Source organism: Poeciliopsis prolifica, unplaced genomic scaffold (genome assembly GCF_027474105.1).
Source record: "Poeciliopsis prolifica strain line A6 unplaced genomic scaffold, Auburn_PproV2 SCAFFOLD047, whole genome shotgun sequence".
Classification (NCBI taxonomy): Eukaryota; Metazoa; Chordata; class Actinopteri; order Cyprinodontiformes; family Poeciliidae; genus Poeciliopsis; species Poeciliopsis prolifica.
In genome coordinates, this window is record NW_026562422.1 from 3,524,343 (window position 1) to 3,542,670 (window position 18,328).

General features: G+C 40.0%; 2 protein-coding genes across 3 annotated transcripts; both read right to left on the reverse strand.

Moving 5' to 3' along the window:
• Positions 1 to 244: 244 nt before the first annotated feature.
• Positions 245 to 11,652, reverse strand: manba (mannosidase, beta A, lysosomal). Its single transcript, XM_055057399.1, has 17 exons — positions 11,373 to 11,652; positions 10,438 to 10,532; positions 10,262 to 10,367; positions 9,994 to 10,167; positions 8,852 to 8,975; positions 8,557 to 8,726; positions 8,352 to 8,462; positions 7,584 to 7,735; positions 7,378 to 7,495; positions 6,632 to 6,718; positions 6,325 to 6,492; positions 5,071 to 5,289; positions 4,034 to 4,198; positions 3,257 to 3,401; positions 2,942 to 3,084; positions 2,212 to 2,472; positions 245 to 1,286 (listed from the first exon to the last, which is right to left on the reverse strand). Exons 1-17 carry the CDS (start codon positions 11,568 to 11,570, stop codon positions 1,062 to 1,064), a joined length of 2,661 nt encoding a protein of 886 aa, XP_054913374.1. The 5' UTR covers positions 11,571 to 11,652; the 3' UTR covers positions 245 to 1,061.
• Positions 11,653 to 12,234: 582 nt separating this feature from the next.
• On the reverse strand, positions 12,235 to 17,834 carry LOC129377268 (ubiquitin-conjugating enzyme E2 D2-like). Of its 2 annotated transcripts, XM_055057088.1 has the most exons (8): positions 17,419 to 17,834; positions 16,389 to 16,452; positions 15,844 to 15,875; positions 15,599 to 15,676; positions 15,194 to 15,299; positions 14,980 to 15,073; positions 14,766 to 14,815; positions 12,235 to 13,309 (listed from the first exon to the last, which is right to left on the reverse strand). In XM_055057088.1, exons 1-7 carry the CDS (start codon positions 17,440 to 17,442, stop codon positions 14,767 to 14,769), a joined length of 447 nt encoding a protein of 148 aa, XP_054913063.1. In that variant the 5' UTR covers positions 17,443 to 17,834; the 3' UTR covers positions 12,235 to 13,309; position 14,766. The 2 variants fall into 2 exon arrangements, with proteins under 2 accessions (XP_054913063.1, XP_054913064.1); XM_055057089.1 differs by lacking the exon at positions 14,766 to 14,815 and having other exon boundaries at positions 17,419 to 17,830.
• Between the last annotated feature and the right edge of the window lie 494 nt (positions 17,835 to 18,328).

Consider the following 18,328-nt stretch of genomic DNA (forward strand, 5'->3'; position numbering starts at 1 on the left):
AAAATTATAACCAATTAAAATATTTTTACAATGGAAAATGTAAGAAAGTATTTGTTTTCTTTCATAGAAAGTAGGGTCACAATTACTTAAGAGTTAAAAGCTGACTAGGCAAATTTGGCTAACTCTGTTTTTATTGTTGAGAATAGAATTAATTGTTCTGTTTTTTTTCCCCAACAGTCAAAAATAATTAAACTAGATATCTTTCTCTTTCTGTGAAGAACCCAAACATACAGCTGCGCACTCAGTCAACTTTATTTGTACAGCTCATTTCAGCACTTAGGCTGATTATTAAGTGCTCTATTAAAACATTAGTAATTTTTCCAGAATCAATTTAAGCCATATTTTTTAGGAGTCAGATAGGATATCAAGTTGCTTCAGCTCTTCTTGTGACAGATTTGTGCTCATCCCAATTTGGAACAGTTTGGTTTTGTGGCTATTCCCTAATGCATCGTCATGGAGCCTTGCAGATGTGCGTCACTCGTCGACAGATGTCCAATCCAGCGTCGATGTTTCTCCACCCTTAAAAACGTGATCCAGCCACCAATTAAAAATGCGATAAATATTACATATGTACTGTATACATACATTTGCATCGGCGAAAAAAAATTGACAAAGTTGTGGCCGCATTTGTAATGCAGCGACTTTTATGGTCTTTAAATTTAATTGTTAAATGTCTGTGGTACAAAACATTCCCGGTGGGAAGCATCAGAGTCTGATGTGACAAAAGGTGCAAAATTAAGCAAAAAAACAAATGCAAGTCATTCTGCATTATGACATCTTTGACAAATTGTGGGAGTATGAATGCTTCATGTACTGTAAAAATTCACATCCCTGAGATACTCAGCTGCTCACCTCATGCAGAGCCTCACCCTGTTTCAAGAGTAGCAAATACTAACAATCCTATTTTTATTGTTTCAGGAGGATTAGGAAACAAACAATCAAACAAAAAAACATCACATTCAAAAGTCCCACAAGTGTGAAACAGCAGTTAGGAACAAAGGCTGTAAACTGGAGGCTCTCGCTTATCTACAAACATCCACTTCAAACTGGCGGGTCTCGGGTCAGTAAACGTCCGTTAAAGTTGTGACTGTGAGCGATCCGGACAGTTCTCCCACACTGGTGGCCCGCCAGGCATCAAACCTGACGGTTGCATTTCTTGTAACCATCAGGAAGCCGTTGGAGCTGAAGCGACCGGGGACGTTTCCCACGTCGAGCCAGACGAAAGGAGCCACGGCGGCGGAGCGGAGGGTGACCGTGAAGCCCGACTCGTCCTCCTGAACCTTCGCCTGGCGGAGGAAGAGAAACAAATCAATCAACTAACACTTGATCCAAAAAGTCAAAGCTGTGCAGGAGTAGAGAAGTCCTGGTTTTCCCATTAGGTACATTCGGTGTTCAAAACCGAACATAAACGGTTTAGAAGCTTCTAGAAAGGAAACCAACATTAATCAGGAGAGTACGACCTCTCAGCTAATGGGAAGGTGAACGTCTACTGTAAAAGTTGCTGCGTTTCATCACTTTGAAGAGGCCAAATGTTGGTCGAGGAACGTGCTGAAGTAGGAAGTGCTGGGAAATGTTCAGAAATCTGTTAATGGAAGAGTCAATTCGCTGTACAGGAAAACATGCAGGGGAATGCTATTAGCAATGGTGCTAACATTCCAATTCGCAATAAATTTTTTAAATTGTTAATTAATTACTTGGTTTCTTCATTAAAAATTTGAAACTGTGGAGGTGTGTAACATCGACCGCTCTCTCTCTCTCTCTGCATTATATCAGCTCTGATAAGCTTTAATGTGTTACGGTCATTGAATGAATCACATCGCAGCTGTTTCCTCAAAGTAAGATGGACACAGTGTTACTATCGTGATGCTTAGATTGTTACTACAGACACGGTCTGAGGGATTTGTCTGGATTATCAACATTTCAATGATGCAGGGGTGAAGTTTTGAAGCCTTGCCTCGTTTTTGGGGGAGTCTTTGTGTTTACTTTACAATAAAAATGGAGTTAGGTGCGTTAAGTTTTCACCTTATCCGGATGGCAAGGGGAAAAAAAAAAACACATTTTTTTGCCTCTTAAGGACGTTAAAGAGAAAAAGGAAACGGCTAAAACTTGAAATGGCAGATAAGGGGTTTACAAATAAATAAAAAAATCCCAAAACATTGTGGATTTTATCATCTGTAATGTGTCTAAAACAAATTTAGGATATCTAATTACAGTAATGTTGGGTCTCTGCAGCCCCACAGCGTCTTTGGGAGAGCAGAGGAAGTGGCGGTTGGTTGGGCCGTGCTGCGCGCCGTCTTCGTCTCGTAGGTGGAAGGTGAGGAGGCAGGTGAGGCGGCTGCAGTGACCACACCCGGCCAGCAGGGCGGCAACAGACTGTTTGTAAATGACGGCGGCGCTGCCTCCGGAAACCAGCAGCGGCTTTGACGTCAACGTGCAAACAGAGTCCAGGTCAGCCCAGGAGTGCACTGTGACCTGACACACAAACACACAGAGAGAGATGAGGGGAAAAAAAACAAAACACTGTTTCTGCTGATATGTGACTGATAAAAAGGAAAAAAAAAACACTGTTTCTAAGACATGTTGACAGTGGCTTACATTAAGGAAAAAGAAACAAGACTCTAAAAGCAGTAATAGATAAAAAAAAATAAAATACAATAAATCAATAAAATAGAAATAAATGTGGAAATATTCTGAAATATACACATCTTAAAAAATTACTAGGCATTATGATCCTATCAGATGCCCCTTAAATAAATAGACAGTTTTTAAAATAAGTTTAATTGAACTAGAGGGTTTTTTTTATTTATCTTCTTAATTAAAAATGTGCATAAAACAGGAAAAAAAAATCTCTGCCTCCTTGTCTCTCTTCTTCACAGTTATGTGCCACTAATACCGCTTGGAATTTGTGACACATTTCAAAGGTGCACAAGTCGAAGCTAACCACAGCTCTGAGCTCCAGGTCACGACTCAGATCAGAGACGGCGTAGACCAACAGCGTGTCGTCGTCTTCGAAACCCACAGGAAGGACTGCGGCGAAGAAGTTCTGAGCAAAGTGGTGCAACATTTTCCACTTCCCACCGAACTCTGCACAAAGGGAAAACAAAACACAGCCTTGGAACTTCAGCTGGTCTCCTTGTGGCCATCGAAATAACAGTCAGAAAAAATTGTCGGTCAAAAAATCTAAACACAGATGCGAAAGAATAAAAAAAAAAAGAAAAAAAAAAAAAGAAGGCAGTCCAAGTATCAGATCACACACCGATTGATGACCAGGACGGCGCCTGCCAGATGTCGTTGAGCTGCCAATAGAGGGCGCCCATTGTGTGACCTTTGCCCTCGATTATTTCACTTCGACTCCTCCGGTAGAACTCTGTCTGGGTCTTCACACACTCGGCCTGCATGACCTGCGCAACCATCAGGACACAACTGAGATGACGAACCAGGATTCACATTTTTATTATTGAAATAAATCACAACATCTTTCAATTGAACTTCAGGTTTGTGCATACATTGGATGGATGTTTTTTTTTTTTTTTAAATAGACTTCATTTGTTATGCGTTTGCCATTTAAAGTCTGACAAACACTTTTTTAAAAAGAATTATGTCCCGATTGTGTTTCATTAGACAGTTTGTGGCTTGTTTTCTCAAATTGCTTGTAGCATAATAGATACGTCAGGCTTCTGCGTTCATTTATTCGTCAAAACCAAAAATAACTCTCACAAACACAATGAAACCAACACTGAATGATACTTGAAAAGCATTCAACCCACTTTTACCAATTTAAGAAGCAAATTATACATTTTTAAACATCTATGCATAACGCGTTTACAGATTAGCAGATTGTTTCAGGAAAATATTTTGTTAAAGAAATAATCGGATCAAAAACGAGACATGAGGCTTTAAAGGGTTAATGACAGATTGGTCTTTCATATGGTCTTTTCCCTTGTCTAAAGACAAGAAAAAAAATGTAAAAGAGATGAAAATATGCTTCTAAACTATCATTTCCATGGGACACGAGGTGTGTCAAGAGGTTCACCTGAGTGATGTACAGAGTGTCTGTAAATCTCTTCGGGGGAAACGTGGAGTTGGGCAGGACGAAGTGGAGTGCGGCCTGCTGCAACATCTGGTGGTTCCCGTCTTCGTGATGCTGGCGGTGGGAAGAGAAATTGCTGCTGTAGCTCCAGTCTTCTCGCACAGAAACCTGAAAACGCAGCAGCAGGAAAAAGATCCAGACTGTGAGAAGCGAATATGGAAGACCAGGTCGGTGTTAATTCCTCATAATTAACCTGCGAAGATGCAAAATCTTACCAAGTATGTCTGGTCTAATTTTTAGTGCAGTTATCTTAATAGTTTGAATAAAACAAAACAAACTTGCAAGTAAATTTTCTGTAAGCCACAGAAGCTTGTTTGAAGTCAATAATTACTTCATATTTATTTGAAAAAGTTCTAGTTTCACTGGCAGATTAGTTTACTTATAAAGTGTGAAAATGTCTTGTCATAAATGTCAGTGGAACTGGTGCATTTTGAAATCAATATTAAATAATTATTGACTTAAATTAAGCTCTTAGATTTTGTTGAGAAGTCGCTCGTAGCATACCTTTGTTTGACCAGAACCTAGATCAAAAATAATTGGAAAGATTTTGTGTTTTTTTTCAAACTTTTTACCCACCAATAAGTGAGATTTACAAGGTCACATCTGGTTCACATCTGGTCATTTCATGCACACATTTCAGATCTTTTTACAAATGATATGAAAAGTGTGGCCTGTATTTGTATTTAGTCCCCTATATTCCTTTATCCCTAAATCAAATAGGATTTTTTTATGGTTAACTATCTACAATTACTTTGCTTCGATTAAAAGTCAAATTTATGGAGGGAATGACTGAAAGAAACAAAAAGCCTGACAAATTTTTGAGAACAAGTGTACACATTTTCTTTCCAGTCCATAATTATGTGCTGCTTTGAGTTGGTCTAGCAAAAATCCTCCCAAAAAACAAAAACACAAAACAAACAAACAAAAAAAAAACATGACATTTTCTGAAAGCGTAAGAGAAAACTCTTCTGTTGAATCACCGGCTGCAGAGTGGAGAAAGACGGCCAGGACTGGAAGCCGTACTCGGAGGCAAAGCGCGTCCGGGGGAAGGTTTTCCAGTCCCAGCAGTCCAGGTAGTAACTGTAGAAGTGGACGTCTCCGTAGCGGGGGTCATACGGGTTCGCCGCCACCCAGCCCTCCTGCTCCGATTCGGCCCCGTTGGTCGGACTGGAGACGAGAAACGGACGACTTGGGTCCTCCTGGAGCGGATATGTGTCGTTAAAATATCATTAAAAAAAACTAAGCATCACATCAATCAAGTCAGATTGATATTCAACAGTTTTTATCAGTTTGCTGCCGAATCAGTCGAATGTTTCTCCCAGTGTATTATAAGAATAAAAAAATAAAATAATTAGCCTGGTGGGGGGGCAGCTAAACCCTGGTGGTCCACCTAACATATATACAACTAACAGTTACAGTAAAGACGGATTAAGTCAGGTTTATAGTTGGCGCTTAGCAGGTTTTCTGAGGGAAATCCGCAGTTCTTCAAGTCTTTCACAAGTCTGTGATTGTGGAAAATTTTAATGAAATTAACAAACCTCCACATATTTTGTGCCAATTCAGAATTCTGTTTATTTCAAATTTTCAATGTTCAAAGACTTCAGACTAGCAGGTGGCGGTGTTTTTTACGACTGCTACACGATGCTTCAGCTAAAGCCTGTGATTGATACGATAACAAAAATAAATCACATCATGTAGAACTAAATTAAGACCATGAAGTTTTGAAAAAAAAAAAGAAAAGAAACAAAATGACTTGAAACTGAAAAAAGTTTTTAAACTGAAAAAACTACATTTAAGATTCAAAGTGGATTATTGGTTCAGTTTAAACTTTTTTTTAAAGTTTCAAATCATTTTCTTTTTCTTGTGAACAAACTTTATGGCCCCAATTCAGCTCCATAAGTTTACCGCCATACATAATAAGCTCAAGTATTGATAAGTTTCTTGCAAATATTTATAAATTAACAGCACAGAAGCAGTGATTTTGACAGCAAAAAAATAAATAAAAAATCATAAAAACCATTGTGAAATATTTGAGGGACAGATCAGTGTAAATAGTTGTTCAAAATGATTTGACTTTAAGAAGACAGAGCTCTTTTTTTTACATTTTTATTGGAAAAAATTAAAAACATATTGATGGAATCGGGGGTTTGTATCAATATGTTCTGGCACAACCTTCCCTTTAAGAACATTCCTGATCTGCATATGGCCTTAAATAAAACCCCTCAAACTCTGACCTGCTGAACGATCTGCCGGACGTTGTTCACATAAAGAGTCACGTAGTCCTTCACGTATGTCGGCTTTAGGGAAGCTGGGATGTTGAACCAGTTCGTCGCCAAGGCAGCTTCATTTTCGTTGTTCCCGCTCCAAATAATAATGGATGGGTGCGACTTCAGGCGCTGCACCTGAGCAGCAGAAGAAGTGAGCACCACCGGTCCACGGCGTGGATGTTTCTCTGATCACCTTCGCGTTTCAACGTGCATACGTTCCTGTTTGCAGACAGGAAGCAAACGGGAAGCGGATTGTGTCGCCGTGTTCCCTCACCTGCTGGGCCACCTCTTCTCTCACCGTCTGAACGAAGTCGTCTTCGGTGGGATACATGGCACAGGCGAACATGAAGTCCTGCCAGACCTAAACACACAGGGTTTAATGCTTCCAGAGCCCTTTTGTACAGCGGGGCTCACACAGTGCAAGATCTGCTCTCAATTAAAAAAAAAAAAAAAAAATGTCCGCTGGTCGTCGGTTTGTTTACGTCTAAACGAAGCCGCCACAGTCTCTGGGAGTTATTATGTGTAGGGCAGTCACCAAAACAAAAAGAAACAAAAGGCTTAAAGACTGTCTAATTTATACAAATATAAATGTATATAATTATATAGTGTATATTTATATAAATGAATCATTTTTGTAGATTTAAATATTTACATTTGTGTAGTTTATATATAAACCCATTTTTATAATAAATGGGTTTCTTGATTGTGCAATAAAATGGTACTTTGTGGCTGGAAAACACAGAGTACCGTAATCAGACAGAAAGTGGGCAGGTAGCAGCTTTTTTTAGCAGGCCAAACAGGTCAAATCCGATTATGTAATATTAACACGCTACTTTATGTAATTTTAGAACTTGAGACGAGTTTTAAAACAATTACCAGACACAAAGTTATAGACATTAGATTCATTTCTGATCTTCAGTGATGCGCTTCTTGTTTCTGATGTTGAACACTGCAGTTTCTGGACGTTATCGTCTTAATACTGACTGGTTGTGATGGATCTGTACGGTCGGCAGACGTTACCATGACGCCCAGCTCATCGCAGATGTCATAGAACAGGTCCTGTTCGTAAACGCCTCCTCCCCAGACCCGTAGCGCGTTCATGTTGGCGTCGACGGCCGACCGCAGCAGGTTTCTCAAGCTGCAGGACGATCGTAGGGAGATCTTAGCAAGTATGTGGCGTCAAAAGGAGTTTAATGCAAGCCGCTCCCTGAACAGGAGAGACTGACCTCGCCGGTGTCACTTGGTCCTGGAAGGAGTGAGCTGGGATCCAGTTGGACCCTTTGAGAAAGACAGGTCGGTCGTTGACGCGGAAATAGAAGCTCAAGCCCGGAGATCCGACGACGGGCTCCTGGACGAGTTCCACCGTGCGAAAAAACACCTGCAACAGATATTCAGCTCATAACTGAAGATATTAATTTTTTTTTATCATTTTAAGTTCAATTCTGCAAGTCTAATAACTTCCAGCAACTAAATGTCCTTAGATTCCAACATAACATGCGGTGAGACACTTATTAAGTTAATATTTTGAAGCCTGAAGGGTGTGTGTGAGGTACGGGTTAGCGGTAGAGACTGCAAAACTTATATTTTGTGATCTTTATTGCGATAACAATAAAAATGATTTAAAACTTCTTTACAGTCTTGTTTTGGGCAAATGTATGCATGAGACTGCATGCCAATGTAATCATAGCCCATAAAACACAAACACTGCTCATAAAAACACTAAATAGGCTTTGCTAGGGCACTAGTTACATGAAGTGTTTTTTTTATTACTAAACTGTAACCATATTTACTCAAATTTATGGATTTATTGACGCTTTCAGGGAACAAACAGAGGAGGAAATGAAATAACCATTTTCAAACATCCTTAATTGGAATTTATCTTTGTAACAATGAATCCAAATCATACTGAAATTTTCACCACGGTTAGATGATAGTTTGATCGTAAATGTGAGCCTGCTGCACTGCAGGTCTGAAAACTAGAGGAAGATTCTGACCTTGGATTCTTTGTGCAGGATCAGAAACTTCCCCAGAAAAGCCCTGACAGTGAGCAGGTAGGCGGACTGATCGCCGAGTCCACTGGGCCACCAGAGCTTCACCTCTCTGAGCTGGACAAAACAACAACAACAACAATAACAACAAAATCATGATCAGAAAGGGGATTATTTAAATCTAAAAACTTCTAAAACTTCAACAGGGCACCTGGCTGATGTTTAAGGTGAAGTTGTAGTTGAACTTTCCCTGGAGGAACATCGTCGGGACATCACGTTTGGAGTTCAGCTCAGACACGGAGATTTCCACTTTGCCGCGGAACGACTGAACTGCGTCAACCAGAAGCTCCACCTGCAGCCTCCACTGAGACGAGCTGCGATCTGGACGAGCGGAGCAAAGAAACAAACAGTCCCAAGATTCCTTTGAGACTCAGCGTGCTTCTTCTTTTCTATTTGCAGTTCTGAGCGAGCAAAGGAGTCGGAGACGAACAGCAGATGGAACTTACCGTACAGAGGAAGAGAGGAAAGCTGGATAAGCCGCAGGACGTCGAACGCCTCCAGTCGGACTCCTTTCCAAAGGCCCATGGTGGGAAAGGAAGGCCCCCAGTCCCAGCTGAAGGAGCTTTGCTCCTGCATTAAAAAAAGACAGAGATGAAGATCAGCTTTCAACTAGTGACGCTTTCATGTGAGAACTACAAACTTTAAGGGAAATTCTTAGGATCCATTTTTTGTGTGTGTGTGTGCGATAAACCAACGGACAGCAATTCATCGACTTGTGGATTGAAAAAAGTTCAGAGGTATGAATCAACACAGTGGAGCAACTTGAACAAAGCAATGAACGCGGTGCCATACGGTGGCGGCAGCATCATGCTGTGGGGAAGTTCATACACGGAACAGGAAAGCTGGTAAAAGTCGACTTGAAACCGTTTTCACGTGACGAGCGAAAACACACGACGGGACGATTAAGACAACAAATTAGGGCTGAAACAATTAATCGTGACCTATCGATGATTGAGACGATCGTCAAGTAATTCTGTAATTGAGTGATCGCCAACTGGAGTTTTCAGACAGAAAAAAACTTGAAATTTTTCTGACATAATAACAGAGCAATAACTAAGATAGAACTGTGCAAAAAAATCTATTTTGGATTTGATAGAAAGAACTTAACTTATAACTGAAGTCGCACAGTTTGAGTTTCACCTGGTACAAAATAAATTTACCAACCAACTACACAGTACATCTACAGGCTTGAAGTATTTTTTTAGCTACAGCTTCATCCTTTGAGCAAAATGTAAATGTTACTGCATTTCATGCAATAATGTTTACAATCTAATTTTAAAAAGGAATGGAACTATTTATTTATATGTATTTTTTGCAATGAATTTCTTATCTTTTCACCTGAACAATTGTCAGAATAGTTGACTGCTTAACTGATCATTAGCTGTGGCCCGTGAGAATGATCGGGTCAGAAGTCCGGACACACATCGGATGGAGAATCTGTGAATCGACTCAATTCAATCCGACAGAAAGGAAAACAAAGTACGGGCTGAAACTTTTGTCCAGAAACAAAAATAGGCAGAACTGATCCAAAAGGGACGAGTCGTTTTGTATCCAAGGCAAAAAAAAAAAAAGCACATTTCCGTCTTACTTTTCGGATGAAATTGACGTGACATTCGCCTTTCTGGACGTCTGGCGGACATTCAGGAGGAACGGCGTAGGGAGAGTGAGCGTTCCTCCGCGCCGCGGCGTACAGGACCGGAGAAAGGAAAGCCACTTCCAGAACGTTCTCACCGTCTCTCAGCAGCTCTCCGACGGAGAAGTCCTGCTCTCCGCACAAACGAGAGAGAGAGTTTTAAAGAGACGGCACACTGGCACGAATCGACACCGGACCCCCGTCCCTTTCGAGCCGAACTCACGTATCTGCGAAACATGTTGTTCGTCTTCCCCAGGCCGATCCCGTTCAGAGAGATGGACGCGACGGTGTCCACGCCGTCGAAGACGAGCAGCGCCTTCTGCTTGACCCTGATGGAGGAGAGAAGGAACAAACGGGTCATAAAAGCCCAGCGACGATATGACAAACGAGAACACCGACCGTATCTGAGGAGACGCGGCGAATGTGGTCGTGTACGTCCAGTTGTCGAGGGCGATCCATCGGTACAAAACATCGTTAAACCTGAAATATGGGTCCTAGAATTCAGAAACGAAACACGATTTTATTTGAAATCGACAACAAAAAAAGATTTTAAAAAGAACAATTTTTCCCTGCAACTCACGCACAAGTGCTGAAAATGTGAGCTAAAGCACACAGTAAGCGTTTGTTAACATCTCTGTGACATATAGTTTTAAAAAACTGTAAAGTTAAAAGAAAATGCAGTTTGTTTTGATGTAGCATTATTTTGTATTTGAATATTTCTGCTAATAGTTTGTCGTGGAATAATTGCATTGAATTCATCAGTAATCCTTTTTAGATATATTTAGAAACCTGCTTTTTCTGAAACATAATTTTCCATAAATATCAAAACCCCACGGTAGAAAAATACCTCCATCATCTTTTGACAAAGGTTTTGCTTTTCTCTTTATTTTAAAATAAAGAAGAAATGAAATGGCATCTTTTTATTATTATTATTATTTCAAACATGTTCACATTTAAACACCATGAAGTGGTGCAGGTCAGAGGTCGCAACGTTTTTTCTTTGTTGTTTTTGTTTTTTTGCATAAACTCTCCAGGGATAATGTGGCATCCGTGTCTCATCGAGGCGACAAAATAAGTCATGGATTACCAATTAGAAATTTCTATTAAGTCTGATCATGTCCTATCTCTGTTTGGCTTTCTAATCGTACAGCCAGACAGTTTTAAAGAGGAGCAGCAAAAGCAAACGCCATGGATCAGCAGTGCTTTGCCAACTCACCACCCCTCACAACATGCCACAGTGGAATATCATCTATGGTGCCCAGATAATGAGTTATTAGCATGTCAATTTATATCGACTGAAAGTTCATGGCACTTGATAACATTTTCCTTCCTACCTGGATGAGCTGCTGCCGCAGCAGGGCGGAGTGGACGCAGCCAGGAACCTCCGCAGGCAGAAGCAGCGACCCGTTGGAGTTCGCCAGCCTCCACTTCCCATTCAGACTCAGCTCCAGTCGCTGCTCCTCCGCTGAAGACAGAACTCCGACAACTAGCCACAGCGCAGCCCAGCTCACCGGAGTCCAAACCTGCGCCATGGAGGCAGAGTTCACGCGCCCATGACTGGCTGGCCGGTGATTTCGGAAGAGCGCTTCCGTGTTCGTCACGTGACAAAAGCTGTGGCAGGCAGCTGATGGCGGAGTGATACTGGTAGCGCGAAAACAAAGCGTTTTGTTTTAAGCACAAAAAAGGGCCGTCACACTGGTATTGTTTAAAAACAAAACAAAAAAAAAAACAAATACCAAAGTCGCACATTTTTAAAACTAGCATTTTGATAATATGAAAAACACTACTTAAGTTGCGTGTAACTGGTGCAAAACCAATTTTGTAATCCCACAGTAACAATTACATTTTTCATTTAAAATAAAACTTTCGCCCCGCCCATTGAGTGGGCGGGGCCAAAAGCTTGGTAATCTATTGCGCAGTTTAACCAATCAGAAGGCAGTATTTTCAGTCAAGTCATGGTGACAACTGTCTGCTACAAGCGTGTTTTCAGTCTACAATTTGTCCAGTTTATGAATACATTAATCGATTTGTGTTTTCTATGGTATCATTCAGAGACTGATCACAATGTATTCATCCCATTTGCAATCAAACCACTTTATTGCAGTTAGTTCCACAGATTTTCACCCACAGCGTTGAACTGAGCAAATAATTATTTTTTTTGTCATCTTCCATTGATGAAAAACAGCATCAAAAGAATATAGTTTGAAGAAACTTTATTGAAGGGAAAACTAAAAAGAAACAGAGCTACGAGTTGATCATCAACCCTTGAGCTTTGCATCAATATGTCAGGGCTACAAGAAGACAGTGTTTGAGTGGGCATAAAAATTAAAAGAAAAGAAAAATGCTCATCTACTGGCTTCTAGATAACAGAAGAAAAAAAAAAAAAAAAAGGAAAGCATTTGTGAAGAACCAATTTTTTCCCCTACCCCCAACTGTGCCAACCTTACAATTCACTTAATTTGCAGAAACATCAGATATAATAGCCTACCTTTATTAACATGCATAAAATACAACATTGAACTTCTTATATTGGTTTCCTTAACATTGATATATGTGCTCTGCTTCTCTGTACACTTGGACAGTGGAATAAGATACACTTATCAGATAACAGATTCCTACACTACTGATCAGAGAAAGCTACTGATGTCACCTCAGTTCATGAGATGCAACCAGTTTCCTCACGCTCAAATTCTGCTATCTGATAAAATGCAGAACACCACCAATTAGGAAGAAAAAAAAAAAACGTGAAATTTTGAAGATACTGTGAGCTCAAAAGACAAAAAAAAAAAAGAAAAAGGATTTTTGGAAACGAGAAATGCGGCGATCAGAGACAAAAATCCAGACGGGTGACGAATTGGAGAGAGCGTCGTGAGATTGATTTTTCAGCACGTTTCAGGAGAGAACAGCTGCGTCAGAGTTTTGAAGTGTGAAAATCATTACAATGTGTTGAGCGTTCTCAGGAGGGTGTTTTTTTTTTTTTCCTTCTGTTCAACTCAAAAAGGAGTCACAATTTGACAGAAACTGGCATGACCTACAGAGAAAACACTATCTTCTTATGAGCGTGCAGGTGGGAAAAAAATAGAAAAGAAAAATAAAAGAGGGGAGGTAAAATGCATTGATTAACCAAAAATACAGTGAAAAAGGAAAAAAAAAAAAAACCAACTGAATCCCGTAATTTTAAGTTTGAACCAGCAACGATTTCCACCTGCTCTTCAAACGATGTCATCACATTGCGTACTTCTGTGTCCATTCTTTTGCCATTTTTATGTATCTGTGAGGAGAAAGACGGTCGTTAATTATCAATACCAACTATTTCAGATTCGGCGTTGAGGTTGTCGTGTAGCTTTACACTTCATCAAACACATCATGCACCTTCAGGTCAAAAACATGTCCTACATTACTCACTCACTTGTCAGGGATTGTCTCCATTTACATAAATGGGAGACTTTAGAGAGAAATTATGTTCATGCTGAAGTTAGTAATCTTTCACATGCACACGTACCCTGTTCCAATTTTGTTAAAATACAAATTGTGATGATGGAAGTTAATTTTAGTACACTTTTCATCCATATATGGAAAAGAGATGTCTGTATTTCACAGATAAATACAGACACACCAATGATTCAGCTGTTGCCTGTCTGGAGACTCAAAAATTGGGATATTTTTTCCTGATCATTGAATGCATCATAAGCAATCACTACCAGGCAACACTGATATACAAGACACTTTGGCTTGGGTGACATTAAATGAAAAGTTTTCTGCCATCAGATTTATCCGTCTTAATGTCCAACATGTTCGAGTTACAACATGCTGGACACCTTTTGGAAATCTTAGAGATAAGAAAAAAATATATATGTACACTGCTTTTGGCTGCGTCAATCATTATTAGTAGATGCCAAAGACTGTTTAACTGTGCTAATCCATAAACTAAAAGCTATAAACAAGTTTGAATGCCCTTATATGACAGATAAGACTAAAAAATTTTTTTTTAAAAAAACAAAAGAAAATCAGCCAATATTAGTATCAGCAAAACCTGGCCCAAAAAATCTGATTGGTGCATCTTTGGGCTGGACAATATGGCTGTTGAAAAACATGATACAAGCGTTCCATATCAGTAGATCATTATTATTGATTAGGGTTTTTTGTTCCAAATGTATGAAATGGTGGCAGAACATTTCCTCTTTTAGCCACAGTTTTCACTCCATGCTGGTATTTTTTCAGTGGTTCTGAGGAAATTTAAACTGTTGCTGCTGCGCAAGTTACTCAGCACTTTGTTGCTAGGTGACAAAAGAGTGAGTTGGTTGACACCAATCACCAATGGCTAAAGCCTTTCCTCTGATCTGGATCTGCGAAATGATTGAACATCCTATCAGAGGTATTATCTATTGAGATTGACCACGTGTCTGTAGCAATATAGAAATTATTTTATTGTCCAGCACTAGTGCAACTCTACCAACAGAAAAAAGTATCTGAATTTCATTTTTGCACAGAATGATCTTGTGTCTCAGTGTCAAAATAAAAACGGGTTAAATGTTTAAGCATAAATCGAAACCTAAAGACCAACAAATGGGTTCCTGTATATCTTATGGAACAATTTGACCAATACATTTTTTTCCCCTTTTATAAACACAGACACAAGCCTCTGGTTAGGCCAGTGAGGTCAGAGCATGGCAGCACATCCAGTCTCATAGCAGCAGCCAAGATGCAGCTCCAGCCCTTCACCTTACCCTAAAGCATGGCATATTTTGTTGTCCACTCCTGAGCTAGTTTATTGTACCTAACAAAGTGAAACCAGATTACATAACAGATCCCAACCATTTTAAATTGATAATATAGTTTGTCAAATAAAGTTTGTATACATCTATATATATGTAGCTGAAATGACCGTTACCCAGATATACAACTGGCTCATTTTCAAGTTTATTCAACATGTTTACTTACTTCTGACTATCTGTTTTGTAGATTCGTGCGATCTCTGGCACTAGAGGGTCGTCGGGGTTTGGGTCACATAGGAGTGAGCAAATGGAGAGAAGAACTGGAAAAAATAAAAATAAATAAATAAATATTCTGTTTTCACAAGATTAAGACTTAATATGTGTGTGTATAAAAAAAATAAACCCAAATCTCACCACTTGACTCGCATGAATATTCATACCTTTAGAAATAGTAAGTGCTGGAGACCACTGTGATCTGAGAATATCCAGACAGATACTGCCGTTACTGTTAATATTTGGGTGGTAAATTCTTGTTGTGAATGCAACCTGAAGGGGAAGAAAGAAAAAAAAAAAAAAAAAAAAGATATATGTTACATAAGGGAAAACTGCGCACGTTTGTTACATATTTTAAATTCTTTTCCAGAGATGACGGCCTGCTTCAAGTAGTGCGTCACAGGTTTCCAAACAAACAAACGAGTTCTAAAAACCAGTTTGATTTACAAGACGTGTTTTGATGGAAAGATTAAGAAAAAAATAAAATAGGGACAGTAACTCCCCCAAAAAATGTAATCTTCACCGCGACCATGTGTTCTAGCGTTGTAGTTTTATTGAGTGCGTCGTCTTACCTTGGGTGGTTTGAAGGGGTAGTCTGTTGGAAAATGAATTGTCAAGAAGAAAACTCCTCCCTGATATGGACTGTCGCTCTGAAACAACATGGACAGTTTTTGCTTTAGAAAGGATTCATCAACACTTCCTGAATGCAGCTCTCTAACATTTTCAAGTCAAATTTTGACCTTTATCTTACGGACACATTCAAGAACGCCATTCCGGTTTATGTCGGTGCGCAACTGTTATGTCATAAAATACTTACTGGTCCCATGATTGTGGCCTGCCAGTGAAACACTGTGGAGAACAGAAAGCAAAACATTAGAAAATGGTGAAAGGTCACAGGTATGTGCTCTGACGGGAAGTATTCAGCCAGAGATATCTGATAGCTTCCTGGCAGCAAATGTTTGTTCCCTCTCGCTGGGTAACTCTGCAAAAGGCATTTTATACATAAGAGGCAAGAATTTGCATATTTTGTTTTCATCTACCAATCCAAACTGTGACTTTTCTTTCACTTTTAAATTTGACAAAGGACAATTTGAGCATTTTAATCATGTTTTCTGATCCACTTCATTTTGATTTTGAGTCTTATTCCCCCATCTCCATTTTCTTTCAAATTCAAAACAAAAATCAAAGAACCTACAATGCTTGAAAAAACATGAATAAAATAAGAAAACTACAGCAGAGGAGCAACAACAGCAGGTGAGGATAAGCCAAATCTGTACATCTTTACAAATTATTACAGTAGTAAATTCATAGGTTCTTTTGAAAAATAATGTGGCTGAAATGGAAAACAAAAAAACAACTTACTGTCATCACCCACTGGGCCAGCTGAGCACTGTGCTGGAGGGTCACGAGCCAGGTCATTAAGTTCCTATAATAATTTTTAAAAAAAGTTAAAACAACTAATTAGCTGACAGTAATGGGTCAATATTATTTAAAAGCAGTGTAAGGAATTGAGCTTTTAAAATCCTAAGTGTCAAGATGTCCTTTCCCTGTCCACTGACACTGTTGATCCCCTTTCTATTCTCCAGATGCATCTGTGGACCACCTACCATCATCTTACACCGTAAACTGGAAAATTCGCCCCATGTACGTGCTGTAAAAGCTACCCTGTTATTTATGGGTATACAGCTATTTTGGAGTGAGGTGGAAGCATTGCCCCACCCCGGCCTTCAGACACCATTTCACAAACAAGTTGAGGGATTTCCTTGAAGGAATAATCTAGAGTGAAGAAATTGAGCCGACCTGTCAACATGCGAGTGTCCATTTAACAGCTCGACGTAAATGTAAATATAAGTAAATGAGTACGAGCAAATTCCCAGAAAATGTAGAATTTTACCCGGCGTAGAGTACAAAGACGGACTCGGAAAGTAAAAAAAAAAAAGGAAAAAGAAAAGAAAATGAGTCATGAGTCCGAGTATCTCAACTGCCGCACTTCAGCACGAGCTCTGGGCGACCAGAGGGCCCGAAACCGCGCGTTGTGTGTGAAGGTATTAAGAACTGTGACAACTACGCGACATCTTGTTGTCAACCCGTCTCGACGAACAAAGTTAGCCTGTAACTGAAACTGCTAACAATAGCCAACGAGCCGCCTGGTGTTCAGCGAATAAACCTTAACCGACGTACGTCAGTGCTAGCCGGTAAGGGCGAAGTTTAGAAGAACGCAAACCGGCGACTGACTAAACTCAAAATTCATCCAAGTGGCGTACGTGAAAGGATTGTGAAGTTGACGCTTCCTCGAACACGCAACACCGCCTGGTTTCACAGGATACGGCTGCATTGTGGGTGGCTAGCCCGGCTAACGCGACGAGCTAACATTTCAACGACGGTGTCTTACCTTGTGAATCCTTTTCAGAGCCATCCTTTCTCGGTGTTCTCGTCTTTAGGGTGAAGGTTTTGCGGTCCAGCTACTGAACGTCGGCTGTAATCTGCCAGGGCGATTCGTTCAGTTGGAATAACTGACGCTGGGTCAACTCGACGGCCTTTCTTCTTTAGCTAGCGCAATTAGCTGGCTGGCTAGCTAGCTAGCGTGCTAAAACTACGTATGCGCGGAGTTCAAACACCAGATGTTAGGCTCTCTTCTCCTTTTTCGCACAACGACAATTACTTATACGAGACTCTTGGTCCCCACGTTTGAAACTAAATAGGTGCCGGTGTCAAATTTAAAAAAAGAAAAGAGTCGTTAGTCGACTGCGCTCCTCTCGTTTTGGTTTCGGTCGACGCTGTTAGGTAACTAGCGGCTGTCTACATATAGTGAAGCTTTATGACGACGGGAGGCGGTCCTAACTGCGCGTGACGCAGCGGATATGATGGCAAATTGGGTGCAAGCCCACAGTAAAACTAAACTGGTCAGAGCGGTCGTGAAATTTGACCCTTTATAAACACACCAAAATATGAATCGACATGTGATGCATTGTGCTATTTGGAAGAAAAAGAAGAAATATACAGGGACAACGATTCAGTCAGTTGTAGTGGATAGGGCTTAAACAAAGTCTGAGACACATTTTTGATTAAGGGCAAAAACCTCCTCATGTCACGTTTTCCTTTCAACCACCATCACATAAAACCCTTCATTAATATTCATCTCGAGGTTGAGACTTACAACTAATGACTGTTTCGTGCATCTGTTGAGTTTTACTTTTTTTGAAGTAATTACTGTTAGAATTTTTGAATCACATTTTCATTTATTGAGATGTACGTGTTCTAAATGGTTCACATTTTAGGGAAAAAAAAGGTTATCAAAGTGA

Coding starts and splice junctions, on each gene's coding strand:
- manba (XM_055057399.1), bottom strand. CDS start 11,570: ATGGCGCAGGTTTGGACTCCGGTGAGCTGGGCTGCGCTGTGGCTAGTT. Junction 7,496..7,583: donor GACCAAGTGACACCGGCGAG/GTCAGTCTCTCC, acceptor ATCGTCCTGCAG/CTTGAGAAACCTGCTGCGGT. Junction 4,199..5,070: donor CTTTCTCCACTCTGCAGCCG/GTGATTCAACAG, acceptor CTGCGTTTTCAG/GTTTCTGTGCGAGAAGACTG.
- LOC129377268 (XM_055057088.1), bottom strand. CDS start 17,442: ATGGCTCTGAAAAGGATTCACAAG. Junction 15,876..16,388: donor TGGCCCAGTGGGTGATGACA/GTAAGTTGTTTT, acceptor TGTTCTCCACAG/TGTTTCACTGGCAGGCCACA. Junction 15,300..15,598: donor ACCCCTTCAAACCACCCAAG/GTAAGACGACGC, acceptor CTTCCCCTTCAG/GTTGCATTCACAACAAGAAT.